At 47.9% G+C, this 14349-nt stretch overlaps 3 protein-coding genes across 3 annotated transcripts; 1 reads left to right on the top strand and 2 right to left on the bottom strand.

Moving 5' to 3' along the window:
• Nucleotides 1-614: 614 nt before the first annotated feature.
• BHQ10_003003 (uncharacterized protein) lies at nucleotides 615-6010 on the top strand (the record flags this gene model as incomplete). The annotated part of the gene is made up of 6 exons (XM_040875212.1): nucleotides 615-653; nucleotides 726-746; nucleotides 887-913; nucleotides 976-1347; nucleotides 1407-5630; nucleotides 5684-6010. 6 exons carry the CDS (start codon nucleotides 615-617, stop codon nucleotides 6008-6010), a joined length of 5010 nt encoding a protein of 1669 aa, XP_040731507.1.
• Nucleotides 6011-7124: 1114 nt separating this feature from the next.
• BHQ10_003002 (uncharacterized protein) lies at nucleotides 7125-8684 on the bottom strand (the record flags this gene model as incomplete). Its single annotated transcript, XM_040875211.1, has 2 exons — nucleotides 7125-8596; nucleotides 8645-8684. The coding sequence occupies 2 exons, from the start codon at nucleotides 8682-8684 to the stop codon at nucleotides 7125-7127; spliced, it is 1512 nt and encodes a 503-aa protein (XP_040731506.1).
• Nucleotides 8685-10341: 1657 nt separating this feature from the next.
• Nucleotides 10342-14124, bottom strand: BHQ10_003001 (uncharacterized protein; the record flags this gene model as incomplete). The annotated part of the gene is made up of 4 exons (XM_040875210.1): nucleotides 10342-11983; nucleotides 12030-12144; nucleotides 13099-13390; nucleotides 13447-14124. The coding sequence occupies 4 exons, from the start codon at nucleotides 14122-14124 to the stop codon at nucleotides 10342-10344; spliced, it is 2727 nt and encodes a 908-aa protein (XP_040731505.1).
• Between the last annotated feature and the right edge of the window lie 225 nt (nucleotides 14125-14349).

Below are 14349 nucleotides of genomic sequence, written 5' to 3'. Positions count from 1 at the left end.
GTCTGTAACACGAGGGAGCTCGACGATATTCGGTGCAACTAATCCTTGAGTTTTGAGTTGGCTGGTTCGTCGTTGGGGGTCAGAACGTAGAACGTCCCCATCAATACTGTAGGTCCTTTTCGTAAGTCAGCTCAACGAATAATCAAATCAGTCAGTTTCAGATTTGTCTATATCCAATCCAGACAATGAATCATTTATAATTTGAAAGGCTTGCGTCTCAGTTTCCTTCGAAAATTTCATAGACAAAAAGACGTTTCTTTCATATGACGACATGCAGACTGATCTATATTTACCTACACGTGTTCTGGTCCCCAGATCGCCCTCGTTGTTGCGCCTAGCCAAGCCAGACTCAGCTGGGCCGGCACGTGACCTTGAGTAAGCGACCACCTAAGCAACTGGAACTGGCAGGTCCCCTGAAGCTCCTTCCCCAACAACAAACCATCCTCACCACCTCCCCTTCTCTCCTCTCTTTAATTTCTTTACTCTACCTTGCACAGTCAAGAGCAGGAGGGGAATTTGATTCTTGATTCTGTTTATTATCGTCCTTCGGGTTCCCTTGATTGATCTTTCGGCGTTTGGTGGATGAGGTCGTGTTGCGGCCTAATAACATAAACATGGCTCCTCTCCCCATCAAGTTTACGGAGCTGCTACAGGTACCTCTCATTCCATAATATGGATTTCATGTTTGCTTGAAATGAAATTGACTCTAACTTCACTTTGAACAGTTGACGAACGCAGAGATCGAGGTATGAATCCATTCTGCTCATTCAGCCTACTTCCGTCCTTTCCGTGTTACTGTGCGAGTACTGGTTACCACGTCGCAAAACATCTTCCTCCCATTATCATCGACTTATAACTCTATACTAACTTGCTATTGTCTATAAAGCCATCATCGATTGGTTTCAATTCATGTGTAAGTACCAATGGCACTCAAAGTCAAAAATGACGTATGCTGATATTCGTCCGTCTATTCAGACTCTAGAGTCCGATCACTATATTTGCGTGCGACAGAAGGTCAACGAGACCGACAAACCCCAAGTCATTATCATCAACCTCAAGAATGACAATGAGGTCATTAAGCGTCCGATTAATGCAGACAGTGCCATCATGCACTGGTCTCGATATGTTATTGCCTTGAAAGCACAGTCGAGAACAATCCAGATTTTTGACCTCCAGGCGAAGCAGAAGCTCAAGTCCGCGTTGATGAGCGAAGATGTCGTATACTGGAAGTGGTTTAGCGAGACGAGCTTGGGTTTGGTGACGGATACCTCCGTCTGGCACTGGGACGTCTTCGACCCTAACCAGCCAAACCCGGTGAAGCAGTTTGACCGACTACCTAACCTCAGTGTAAGTTGTGCTCGTCTCATACTTTGTTTGGTATATACTCACTCAGACGCCTCTAACAGGGCTGCCAAATTATCAACTACAGAGTGAACGATGAGGAAAAATGGAGTGTAGTCGTTGGTATCAGCCAGCAGCAAGGGCGAGTTGTTGGTTCCATGCAATTATACTCGCGCGAACGGGGCATCTCCCAATCTATCGAAGGTCATGCCGCAGCTTTCGCCTCAATACGAGTTGAGGGTTCTCCATTAGAACACAAGCTCTTCACCTTCGCCGTTCGGACACAAACCGGTGCCAAGCTGCAGATTGCTGAGATCGACCACCAGGAACCGAACCCACGTTTCCAGAAGAAGGCAGTGGAAGTCTTCTTCCCTCCTGAAGCGACAAACGATTTCCCGGTTGCAATGCAAGTTTCCAAGAAATACGACATTGTCTACCTTGTTACGAAATATGGTTTCATTCACTTGTATGACTTGGAGACCGGCACTTGTATCTTCATGAACCGCATCTCCAGCGAGACTATTTTCACAACAGCTCCCGACTCTGACTCGACAGGTCTTGTTGGTGTTAACCGCAAAGGTCAAGTGTTGTCCGTCAGCTTGGATGAAAGCACTATCATCCCATACCTCATGGAGAACCCGGCTATGTCCGGCCTTGCAGTCAAGCTAGCCTCCAAAGCCGGCCTACCCGGTGCCGATCACCTCTACCAACAGCAGTTCGACAATTTGCTGGCTCAGGGCAACTACTCCGAAGCAGCTAAGATCGCAGCTAACTCGCCTCGTGGTTTCCTACGTACCCCAGAGACCATCAACCGCTTCAAGAATGCGCCCCAGGGTGGTCAACAAATGTCCGTCATTCTGCAGTACTTTGGTATGCTCCTTGATAAAGGTACTCTCAACCGATACGAAAGTTTGGAGCTCGTGAGACCTGTTCTACAGCAGAATCGCAAACATTTGTTGGAAAAGTGGATGCGCGAGAACAAGCTTGAGGCATCAGAAGAACTCGGTGACCTTGTTCGACCACACGACATGAGCTTGGCTCTTCAAATTTACTTGCAAGCAAATGTTCCCCACAAAGTCGTTGCTGGATTCGCTGAAACTGGTCAATTCGAGAAGATCTTGCCATACGCAAAGCAGACCGGTTACCAGCCTGACTTCACCCAACTGCTACAACATATTGTGCGTTTGAACCCTGAGAAGGGTGCTGAATTCGCCGCGCAACTTGCCAATGAGGAGACCGGTGCTCTCGTTGATCTCGATCGTGTTGTGGACGTCTTCCTCTCTCAGAATATGATCCAACAGGCGACTTCATTCCTGTTGGATGCATTGAAAGACAACAAGCCCGAGCAGGGACATCTTCAGACTCGTTTACTCGAAATGAACCTCATTAACGCTCCTCAGGTCGCGGATGCCATTCTTGGAAACGAAATGTTCACCCACTATGACAAGGCGAGAATTGCACAACTCTGTGAGAATGCAGGTCTCATCCAGCGAGCACTTGAGAACACGGAAGATCCTGCAGTGATCAAGCGCAACTTGGTCAAGACTGATAAGCTGAACCCCGAGTGGCTGATCAAATACTTTGGCCGCCTTTCCCAAGAGCAGGCTCTTGAGGGTCTCGACGAAATGCTTAAATCCAACATCCGTCAAAATCTCCAGGCTGTTGTACAAATTGCAACTAAGTTCTCCGACCTTTTGGGCAACAACCGCCTCATTGACCTATTCGAAAAGTACCGCACAGCAGAAGGTCTCTACTACTACCTGGGAAGCATTGTCAACCTCAGTGAAGATCCCGAGGTGCATTTCAAGTACATTGAAGCTGCAACTGCAATGGGTCAGCTGACCGAAGTTGAACGCATTTGCCGTGAGAGCAATTACTACAACCCCGAGAAGGTGAAGAACTTCTTGAAGGAGGCAAACCTCACAGAACAGCTCCCATTGATCATTGTCTGCGATCGATTCAACTTCATTCATGACCTTGTCTTGTACCTCTACCGCAACCAGCAATACAAGTCGATCGAAGTCTATGTCCAGCGAGTCAATCCTTCTCGTTCCCCTGCTGTGATTGGTGGTCTCTTGGATGTCGACTGCGATGAAGCTATTATCAAGAACTTGCTATCCACAGTTGACCCCTCACAGATCCCTATCGATGAGCTTGTTCAAGAGGTGGAGTCCCGAAACCGTCTCAAGCTTTTGCTGCCATTCTTGGAAAGCACCTTGGCGACCGGAAACCAACAGCAAGCCGTGTACAACGCGCTTGCCAAGATCTACATTGATAGCAACAACAACCCCGAGAAGTTCCTCAAGGAGAACGATATGTACGACACTTTGATTGTCGGTAAATACTGCGAGAAGAGAGATCCCAATCTGGCATATATTGCATACAGCAAAGGACAAAACGATTTGGAACTTATCAACATCACCAACGAGAACGCAATGTACCGTGCTCAGGCTCGCTACCTTTTGGACCGCGCAGATCCTGAGATCTGGGCTTTCGTCCTCAATGACAACAACATTCATCGCCGTTCTGTCGTAGACCAGGTCATAGCTACGGCTGTTCCAGAGTCCACGGAGCCTGACAAAGTGTCTGTAGCTGTCAAGTCGTTCCTTGAAGCTGATATGCCTGCTGAGCTCATCGAGTTGCTTGAAAAGATCATTCTGGAGCCATCACCTTTCAGTGACAACAGCAGTCTTCAGAACTTGCTTATGCTTACTGCTGCCAAGGCCGACAAGAGCCGCTTGATTGACTACATTCACAAGCTTAACGAGTTCAACGCTGATGAGATTGCGCAGATGTGTATTTCTGTCGGTTTGTACGAGGAAGCTTTCGAAATCTACAAGAAAGTCAGCAACCACACTGCCGCTACCGATGTCTTGGTGGAGAACATTGTCAGCATTGATCGCGCTCAAGAGTATGCCGAACGTGTTGAGCTTCCTGAGGTTTGGAGCAAGGTTGCAAAGGCACAATTGGACGGTTTGCGAGTGACTGATTCTATTGAATCCTATATCCGTGCCAACGATGCTTCAAACTATAACGAAGTCATCGAGACCGCGACACATGCTGGCAAGGACGAAGACCTCGTCAAATACTTGAGAATGGCCCGCAAGACATTGCGAGAGCCTGCTATTGACACCGCCCTCGCATTCTCCTTGGCCCGCCTGGACCAACTTTCTGAACTTGAAGATTTCTTGCGTGCTACTAATGTTGCAGACATTGAAGCATCTGGTGACAAGGCATATGAGGAAGGCTTCCATGAAGCAGCCAAGATCTTCTACACTAGCATCTCCAACTGGGCCAAGCTCGCAACTACCCTCGTACACCTTGAGGACTACCAAGCCGCAGTCGAATGCGCTCGCAAGGCCAACAGCGTCAAGGTCTGGAAGCAAGTCAATGAGGCATGTGTCAACAAGAAGGAATTCCGCCTCGCTCAGATTTGCGGTCTCAACCTCATCGTCCATGCTGAAGAACTCAACGACCTTGTCAAACAATATGAGCGCAACGGATACTTTGATGAGCTCATTTCTCTCCTGGAAGCCGGTTTGGGATTGGAGCGCGCTCACATGGGCATGTTCACCGAGTTGGGTATTGCTCTGTCCAAGTACCATCCTGACCGTGTCATGGAGCACCTCAAGCTATTCTGGTCTCGTATCAACATCCCTAAGATGATCCGCGCTACTGAAGAGGCCAACTTGTGGCCCGAGCTCGTGTTCCTTTACTGCCACTACGACGAATGGGACAACGCTGCTCTTGCTATGATGGAGCGTGCCGCCGAGGCCTGGGAACACCATTCTTTCAAGGACATCATTGTCAAGGTTGCCAACCTCGAGATCTACTACCGTTCTCTCAACTTCTATCTACAGGAGCAGCCCTTGTTGCTCACCGATCTCCTACAAGTTCTGACTGCCCGTATTGATGTTAGCCGTGTTGTCCGCATCTTTCAATCATCAGACAACATCCCTCTCATCAAGCCTTTTTTGCTTAGTGTTCAGGGCCAGAACAAGCGTGCTGTCAATGATGCCATCAATGACTTGCTCATTGAGGAGGAGGATTACAAGACACTTCGGGACTCGGTGGACAACTACGACAACTATGATCCTGTGGAGTTGGCTCAGCGTTTGGAGAAGCATGACTTGGTGTTCTTCCGCCAGATTGCCGCCAATATCTACCGCAAGAACAAGCGCTGGGAGAAATCGATTGCTCTCTCCAAGCAAGACAAGCTTTTCAAGGATGCTATTGAGACCTCGGCAATGTCAGGAAAGTCGGAGGTTGTGGAGGAATTACTTCGCTACGTAAGTTTTTTTAGCCTGTTCATTGTTGTTACATTTGCTAATACGCAATATAGTTCGTCGACATTGGTAGCCGTGAATGTTACGTCGGCATGCTATACGCATGTTACGACATTATCCGCCCAGATGTCATCTTGGAGATCTCATGGCGCCATGGCTTGAACGACTTCACTATGCCATACCTCATCAACATGATGGCTCAGCAAACGATCACCATCGAGCAACTCAAGAAGGACAACGAGGAACGTAAAGCCAAGGAGACTACTCACCAGAAGGACGAAGACACGGGCCCCATTCTCGGATCCCGCCTGATGCTCACCCAAGGCCCAGTTCCACAGGCCAACGGCATTACACCTCAAGTTACTGGATACCGAGCATTTTAAGAAGCAAGAACCACTCGTAACTGGCGATTGCTGAATATTTTCTACTCCTTCATGTGTAATCAACCTATCATTCAATGACATTGTAATCTAGCTAGCTATGGAATAATGCCGCTCAAGTTTATTTTTCTCTTTTACGACTGCAAGCACATTTCAAAGAGTTCTGTCACATGGTGTTCTTATCTCAGCAAAAAAGGAAAGAGCCCTGTGTGGCAGGAACCGGGGGTTGGGGTTTGTCTCTTTCTTTTTCTTTTCCTCTTGATCAGTTTTATCTTATTCTTCATTATGCTCCTTTCTGCCTTGTATTTTGATACGCATAAACTTAGGTTTCGAATTCTACTTATTTCTATGATGGGTTTGATATTTTCCTTATTCATTGTAACTAACATCAACAACCAACTAAGGTCTGGTATGAGGCATCCAACAAATCTGCTCTCCAAAATGTATTGCCTACGTGTCATTGTGTACCGTCCAAGCGGCAACACGTGCTACTTGACAATTGATGCTTCTTGCTTGACGAACCTCAGCCTCGCCCTCAGGGGTCTGGCTGATATGTAGTAGCGACTTTCAGAAATCTCCAAATTTAAGGACAGAAAGCAGGAGCTCGGAGAGCGGTGGAGCAAAATACAAGAAATACTAGAGGCATGGGGTGAAGCAAATTCAAATTACAGATGACTTTGATAAATGCTATGAGATTGGATGCATAGTGCAACAACATCATATGGGATCATTATTGCAGTGTAATATCTAGGGATATTCACGAGAACTTGTGGATCTTTCTTCTTCTGTCTCATGCAGTAATTGAACTTACCCTAATGGTCATTTTTCAAAGGGATCGTTGTATGGAATATTCAAAATATGCAAGGAATGATTGTAGTTCTCAAAATAGGACGCAATGAAGCTTTGCTAGTCGATTATGTACTCTTACATTATGTTCAGGATTCTCTAATAAAGTGATTGGAGGGCTGTAAGAGCAGCCACGTTCCCATTGATGCTTAAGTCAATCGCCTTCCAAGGTTGTAACCACGATCTGCCATAGACATATATTACACCTGCAATTGCGGTCCTCTCAATTCTCATCTGCAAGCCACGAAACCCTGTAAACCGCAAAATGGCTTCACAAAGAAATAGAAGCAATCTCACTCATCCCATTATCAATATACCCCAGAACCGCCTTCGCAAACCCATCCTCATCCGGCACACCCATAACGCCAACCTGCCAATTCAACGTAATAACCATATCGCCACCCTTCATAGTCACAACCTGAAAATTCAACGGCGAGCCAAGCACATTAGCAGGCTGAGAGAAAATCGCCCTCTCAATAGCCCAAGTTGATGATCCGGCGGTGTTCGTATCGTTAGGTAGTATCGGGTCAAAAACACCGATATTACTAATCTCATAGGATGAGTCGCGCTTCTTGCCTAGTTGGCCAATGAACCAGGACCGGAAATTGCTGAGATACTTTAATAAGCCTATGGGTTGGTCATCCAACGTGCCAGCGACCGCAGCTAGTCGCGTCGTTGTTCCGCGGACAGCGTTCCAAAACGTCTCGTCATATTTTCCTGAGTCTGGGTCGAGTGTGATTTTGGGTGATGTATCGTAAGCCACGGATACAAAATTCCCCATCGTCATGCCATTTGCGTATGCCGGTATGTGTGATCGAAGGTCAACGACGATTTGGCCTAGAAACTCGTTTCCGGATTCAGCGGGTAAAAGCTCGCTCAGCGCATGGACGATCAGGCGATTTAGTAGGCCGGTTAATTTTGAGTTGTGAGATTTGCAGACTGCTAGCAGTTTTGCAACCAGATTTTGTTGCACGATCAGGATCTGAGATGCAGTATGGAGATTGTCCTTGTCGTAACGCGTGATTTCGCCAGTATAGGCTCGTTCAATTGATAATTGATTCGCAGCAACTTGTATTCGTAGCAGACGACAGATGATATTCGGCAGATATTGCGCAAGGACCGGAGCGAGAAGAAAAGACCAGGATATTTTTAGCTTGCATGCTTCTTCGAGCGGTAATGGGAGTGGTGAAGAAGGAGGTTCGTAGATCAAATTTTGGTTGGAATCGTCTATAATCTGGGTTTGGAGGCCTTGCAGAAATGTTCGGTGGAACGCTAGTGCGGATTTTGCGTCGCCATGAGTATGGGAGTAGGAATATATGATGTATACCCGTTTCTGTGTGCTGGTCGCCAGGTCAGGAAGTGGTAGCACCACGATTTTCCACGGCGGTATACGCTCTGTGTCCGCCCATGGCTGATCATGAGTTTCGAGAGCAACTTTTCTGAATAACTCAAGCTCGTCTACCGCAGATTTGTAGGCATTTGATTCCGGATCGACGATTTGTATGTGATGTGTGAGGTCTAATTTGGCTGGCCGAGCGAACACAGGTGATTCGCCATGTGATCCGTCTATAGCTGCGCTGAGGAAAGGATGGCATTTGATGCACCATTTCAAAGCAGGGATGTAGGAGGTAATCCTGCGAGTGTCGAATGCGAAGTTTTTGTCCACAGTGTACAGCCCTGCTATGATCAGGCCTCGATACCAGTCGAGTGCGTGACGCATAGTGAAACGTTTCTCGATTTTGCCTTTTGTGAGTCAGTAATATGCTCAAAGATTATGATAGGACAACATACTGGCAGGGCGTAGCCTTATAGTAGGCTCTGGAATAGACATGATTGCGTCTGTCGGTCTTGACTGATCTACACTCACGACTTCGACCAGTCTATGTATTTATCGCAGCCTCAAGTCAACTGTATTATTTGGAGTATTTGTAAGAAAAAGTTATTCACAATGTACCCTCCGTCGCAGTCGAAACAGACAGAGACAAACTGTTAGGGCTGACGTGCGACCAGGGCATATCCGATTGGCCAATTGCATTAGATCGATGTGCCAAGCATATGTGCGACTGTCTCGTCTCCGATTGGTCAGTATCACCCCATTTCTACCAGCTCCGGCTTAGCGCCAGGGGACGGCCCAAAATAGCATAGCCTATCTCGATCCAATATCTCTACGGATGTAAAGAAGTCTGCAACATCTTCCTTAGAGTTATAGCACACATCATGTCACAATGTCCCCGCGTTCCAGCACAGGCGCCCAGAAAAACGAGTCCAATGAATCTTTAAGATCCTGGTCCTCCGGCCGCGTGCTCAGCCACGCCCAGCGAGAACGCAAGCGTTTGATGAACCGGGCCTCTCAATCCCGGCGCCGCAGCAATCTAAAGACTGCATTAAAGACTGTTGAATCCCGCTTATACCAGATTGAGCGACGATGCCTAGCGTACCTACCTGCTTTTACTAGCGGAGAATATACATTCAATGACTGCATTAGTGCCAGTGGTGGTGGTGATGGGAGTACTACTCTGCGAGATCTTTTGAATGATCTACTGGGCAGCATATATCACATCAACCCTGCCCAAGTCTGCACAAATGAGCAGTTTAATCAAGACGCCGTCATCCGTGGCGTTGTTCTGGGGTGGGACGATATGCTCCAAAAGGAGGCGTTTATATGTCCCATATGGAATATTTTGAGGCGTATGGATGCGTTGTTGATGATGCATGCAAGCGTGCCTGCTAGACTGGCACTGCTGCGGGGGATACATATGATGCTTTTGGTGTGTATTCTATACATGATTGAGCAATATGTATGCATACATGCTAATTGGAGTAGGGCCGGAGGCTTTCTGATAGGCCACCGCCTCTTCCACCGTGGTTTAGACCTAGGTACATCTCACTCGGTTTTACCAAATTTCTCTACAAGAGGTGACTGACGTATAGCACAGGAAGTATCATTCCCCCAGTTCCGAAAACATAGTGAACGACTACTTCGCATGGTATCCCCCACCCTTCCCCATCTCCTCCCTCCCATCTCAGGCCACCTTCTCTAACCTATATATGTATGTATACAGGCCCCGATTCCGCCAAAAGCTAATAACATCTAATAACCCCCCTCTTACAAACCGATTCTGGCTCTACTTCACGCGCAACGTCCAATTCGAATGCGACCTATCACCCGCTCAAACAATAGACATGGACCCAGAATCGGGCAAGTATAAATTGACGATGACGTTCAGAAATATTTCGGATGAGATTGGGAGGTATACGATGGGTAAGGAGTTCTTTGAGGCGTATCCGGAATGTTTTGAAGATGTTTATGCATATGATATATGAGTGCTGTATATTATCGTAAGATACGTAATGTTTAATGTTAATGATAAATGATATACGAATCATTAATTGATTAGATTTTTCATTAACATAGAAAACAGATGTCAGACATTGCAACACTCTTCCTTTTTTTTTGATGTCTACTTTTCATCAAACATCAGCTGAAACTAATGATGGAATAAACGAGTACTCTGCTCAACAAAAGTAATTCCCAACTTCTCTGCCGTGTCAAACACAGGTCCATCATTCTGACTTCCGCTAGGAGCAGCAATATACTTGGCACCCGAGCGAGCAGCACGGAACACATTATCAATGAATGGGAAGAACGCATCCGACGAAACAGCGACGTTGGTCAACTGCTGCAGCCAAGCTTCTCTCTCCTCGGCAGTGAAAGGAGCGGGCACTTCCTCAAAGACGCGCTCGTATTCGGCCTTTTCGACTTCATTGCGAGGGGGAACCTGGCCTGAAGTGAGCATGTCGATGGCATTGCTTTTGTCGGCGCGCTTGACGCCTGCTTTCCATTTGATGTTAAGGGTGCGCTCGTGGAAGCGCATCCACCAGTTATCGGCCTTGTCGCCGGCGAGACGGGTGCAGTGAATACGGCTCTGCTGACCGGCGCCGAGACCGATGACCTGTCCATTAAGAGCGTAGCAGACAGAGTTGGACTGTGTGTATTTGAGTGCGATGGTGGCGACGGTCAAGTCACGGAGCGCAGACTCGGGCAAACTCTTGGTGTCTTTGGGTGTGATGATACTGCTGAATGTCTTGGGGGTGACGGTGAAGTCATTGCGGCCTTGCTCGAGCTGGACGCCGTACAAGGTACGGGTCTCGGTGGAGGGAGGGGTGTAGGTCTCGTCGATCTGGAGGACGAGGTACTTTCCGCCCTTCTTCTTTTTCAAAATCTCGAGTGCCTCGGGCTCGTAGTCGGGGGCAATGACACCGTCGGAGACTTCGCGAGAAATGATCTTTGCGGTTGGGACATCGACCTTATCGCTGAGGGCGATGATGTCTCCAAAGCTGGACATGCGGTCAGCTCCACGAGCACGAGCGTAGGCCTGGGCAAGAGCAGAGGATTCAATGCCGGCAATGTCATCAACAAAGTAGACTTTGCGCTCCTTCTCGTCAAGAGGAACACCAATGGCAGCACCAGCGGGAGAAACGTGCTTGAAGCTGGCGGCTGCAGGAAGACCGAGAGACTGCTTCAATTCCTTGACAAGTGGCCAGGCGTTGAGAGAATCAAGAAGGTTGACATATCCGGGAGAACCACCGAGCACCTTGAATGGGAGCTTGCCTCCAGTAACGTAGGCGGCAGCTGGCTTCTGATGTGGGTTGGTACCGTAACGGAGAGAGAGGTGCTGCACACCCTCACCAGCATATTGCTTACGGAAATAAGCCGAGATAGCAGTGTCGTAATCCGCGGTATGCTCAAAAGCCTTCAGAGCATAGATCTTACGAGTCTGTTCCGAGATCTCACCGGCCTCAAGTTCCTTGAGGAATTCAGGGTAGTCATTCGGGTCGGATAGAATGGTAACTCGAGCGTGGTTCTTAGCAGCTGCACGGAGAAGAGTGACACCACCGATATCAACTTCCTCAACGGCCTCGGCGATGGTCACATTGGGCTTGGCGACAGTATCCTTGAAAGGGTATAGGTTGCAGACGACAAAGTCGACCTTGTTGATTTTTTGTTCTGCGAGATCCTTCTCGTCGGATTCGATGTTGCGGGCGAGAATGCCACCGTGAACGGCGGGGKGGAGGGKCTTGACGCGACCACCGAGCATTTCGGGGGCGTTAGTGATGGCGGAGACGTCCCTTGAAGCGTCAGTTCATGCTCTTCTGCCTGAGTGTAAAGACTCACTCGACAGGGAAGCCAGCTTCCCGGATCATCTTGGCCGTGCCGCCGGACGCAAGTATGCGGACATTCTGCTGGGCAAGACCTTTGGCCAGGTCGAGAAGACCGGTCTTGTCGTAGACTGACAAAATAGCTGTGATGTCTCAGTAAGCTTCTTGAAAGTGTAACGCGAGTAGCAATTGAGGTGAATGACGACATAGGATTGTCGGGCACTCCAGCATATAACTTTGAATAAAAATAATTCAATAAACAAAGATATACATACCTGATTTCTGCGCCATGTTCAATATCTCTCTTCAATACTTTTAAAAAAAATAATCAATTGAGAAAGCACAGTTGACATTCAACCTCAAACTTTTTACTTCATCCCACTTTCTTTTAGTGACTTAGCAGGCCTTAGGCTCCGATCTCGTCCCTTCCCCCGCCCCATCCCCAATTCGGCCTAGCCTGTCTCTCTGATCACGTGATCTTGCGTTTCCGCGGACAATTAAAACCAACAACCAAAAATTTTCCATTTCCTTTCCTTTCTTCTTTTCTTTCCACATGAACAACGCAAAACAATCAACGTTCTCTCTAAAAGCATTCTTGCGAGTATTGCACTTCCTTCGGGAGCGCGTACCATGAAGTATAGAAATCGTCTATGGGAATGGAGAAGAATTTTTCAAGTGTTGGTCTTGGGTGCAGTGTCTTCCAGTTTATATGGGAGAGATTGCAATGATCGGCTCTACACCTCGACATGCTATTTTGCGCTATGCTAACTATTATGTTGTTTGTCTCTTGATTGATAGCTGATTCAAAGCAATCTACCTATTACTTTCTGGTAAAGATTTCGTTTGTCTACTCCATAACGAAGAAAAAACTTTTGTTGATCGCCACATGACTTTCAACTTGATCATCATTAAAAGGCATAAGAATAACTCTAAGAATTGTAAAACACATTCGAAAAAGTCAAATCAAACACTTTGCAGGGTATTTTTTTTGTGTCAATAGTAGGCTGATTCTCATCGCTTTTCCGAGACTTGCACATTGTCGCCGTCCAAAGTAAGCTGGCGTCCTATGTTTCCAAAACACACACAAGCGCTATAAAACACGCTGGCAAGCCAGACAGCCACGGCAGTGGCGTCCTGCGATATGCCTCCTTCAATGTCATATTCGAGGCGCCAGTTGCGGAGACCCAGGCCGACTGTTGAGGAGGAGGACGGAATCAGTTCTGGGTGAAGGCCGAGGGTGATTCCCATGCCGGCGATTGCGACGACGGTGGAGAGCCAGAATCCGGTGCGGGTGCGGTCGATGAGATACCACAAAAAAGGGTTCACGAGGGCGAGCGTAAGAGATTCCTGCGTGGTTGATTCCCATGGGAGTCGTCGCTACAAGTTGTTAGCACATAGACATCACTCCAGGCGATTGATAGGAAGTAACACACCATAGCAAAAGCAATACCAACAAAAGCACCAATACTGCGAATCGCAAGAGTCTTATTACTCTGCTTTTTCTCAACAGGCTTGCTTTGACCAGCCGTGCCATTATCACTCAAATCATCCAGCCAAGGTAAAACAAACGCAAATGCCACACCGGCAATCCCCCAAGCAAACAAATAAACATACGAGTTCCGATCGACGTACTCCAGTTTCACGGGAGTAATCCAATTATTTTCGTGTAGATGCGCTATGATGGTGCCGTAGGTAACACCGCAAACAAACAGCAGCGACGTCTTCAGCACAAGCGGGACATAGTACGCACTCCCCGAACGGGGTACGTGTCGTCTCAAGGGTACCTGTCCATCTATCGAAAATCGTCGACCACTCTGGAAATCGCTGCGAGGCTCAATCGGTGTATGTGCTTGAGTATCCCAGGGACTGTCCTCTTCGCGCGAGTCCTCGAATGCGGTTGGTTGGAAGATGCCTAGTAGCGTTGACGAGGTCAGGTTGAGTAAAGAGCCAGATCTCTTATTTGCGAGGTCGCTGTTCTTGGGATCGAGTAGGTCGATGCCTTCGGTGACTTGCTGTTCGCCGGAGGGAGTGGACGGTGTCGAGGAGTCGGCCGAGGGAAGTTCAAAGGGTCGTCGGGGCGTTGGCCGGAGAATACGCGGAGAGTCAGTCATGTTGTCTGGACATGAATATGCAATAGAATGTATCGTGGTGCGTTGCGATGTCGTTCGGTATCGAAAATAAATTCAAAGGTTATCCTCTCGGCGTACGAGTCCGGCGCAAGAGCTAGCTAACTGAGCTGCCTGAAAAAAAGCGAGCGGGTTCCACTCTTCGGCGGTTTCGGGTCGTTGAATACGAAGATCAACAAATGTGGGCAGTAGAATAGATGATGATGAAAG

The sequence above is a fragment of the Talaromyces amestolkiae genome, assembly GCF_001896365.1.
Source record: "Talaromyces amestolkiae strain CIB chromosome Unknown scaffold4.1, whole genome shotgun sequence".
Classification (NCBI taxonomy): Eukaryota; Fungi; Ascomycota; class Eurotiomycetes; order Eurotiales; family Trichocomaceae; genus Talaromyces; species Talaromyces amestolkiae.
Note: the sequence above shows the minus strand (reverse complement) of the source record. Positions and strands in the feature narration are given on the sequence as shown.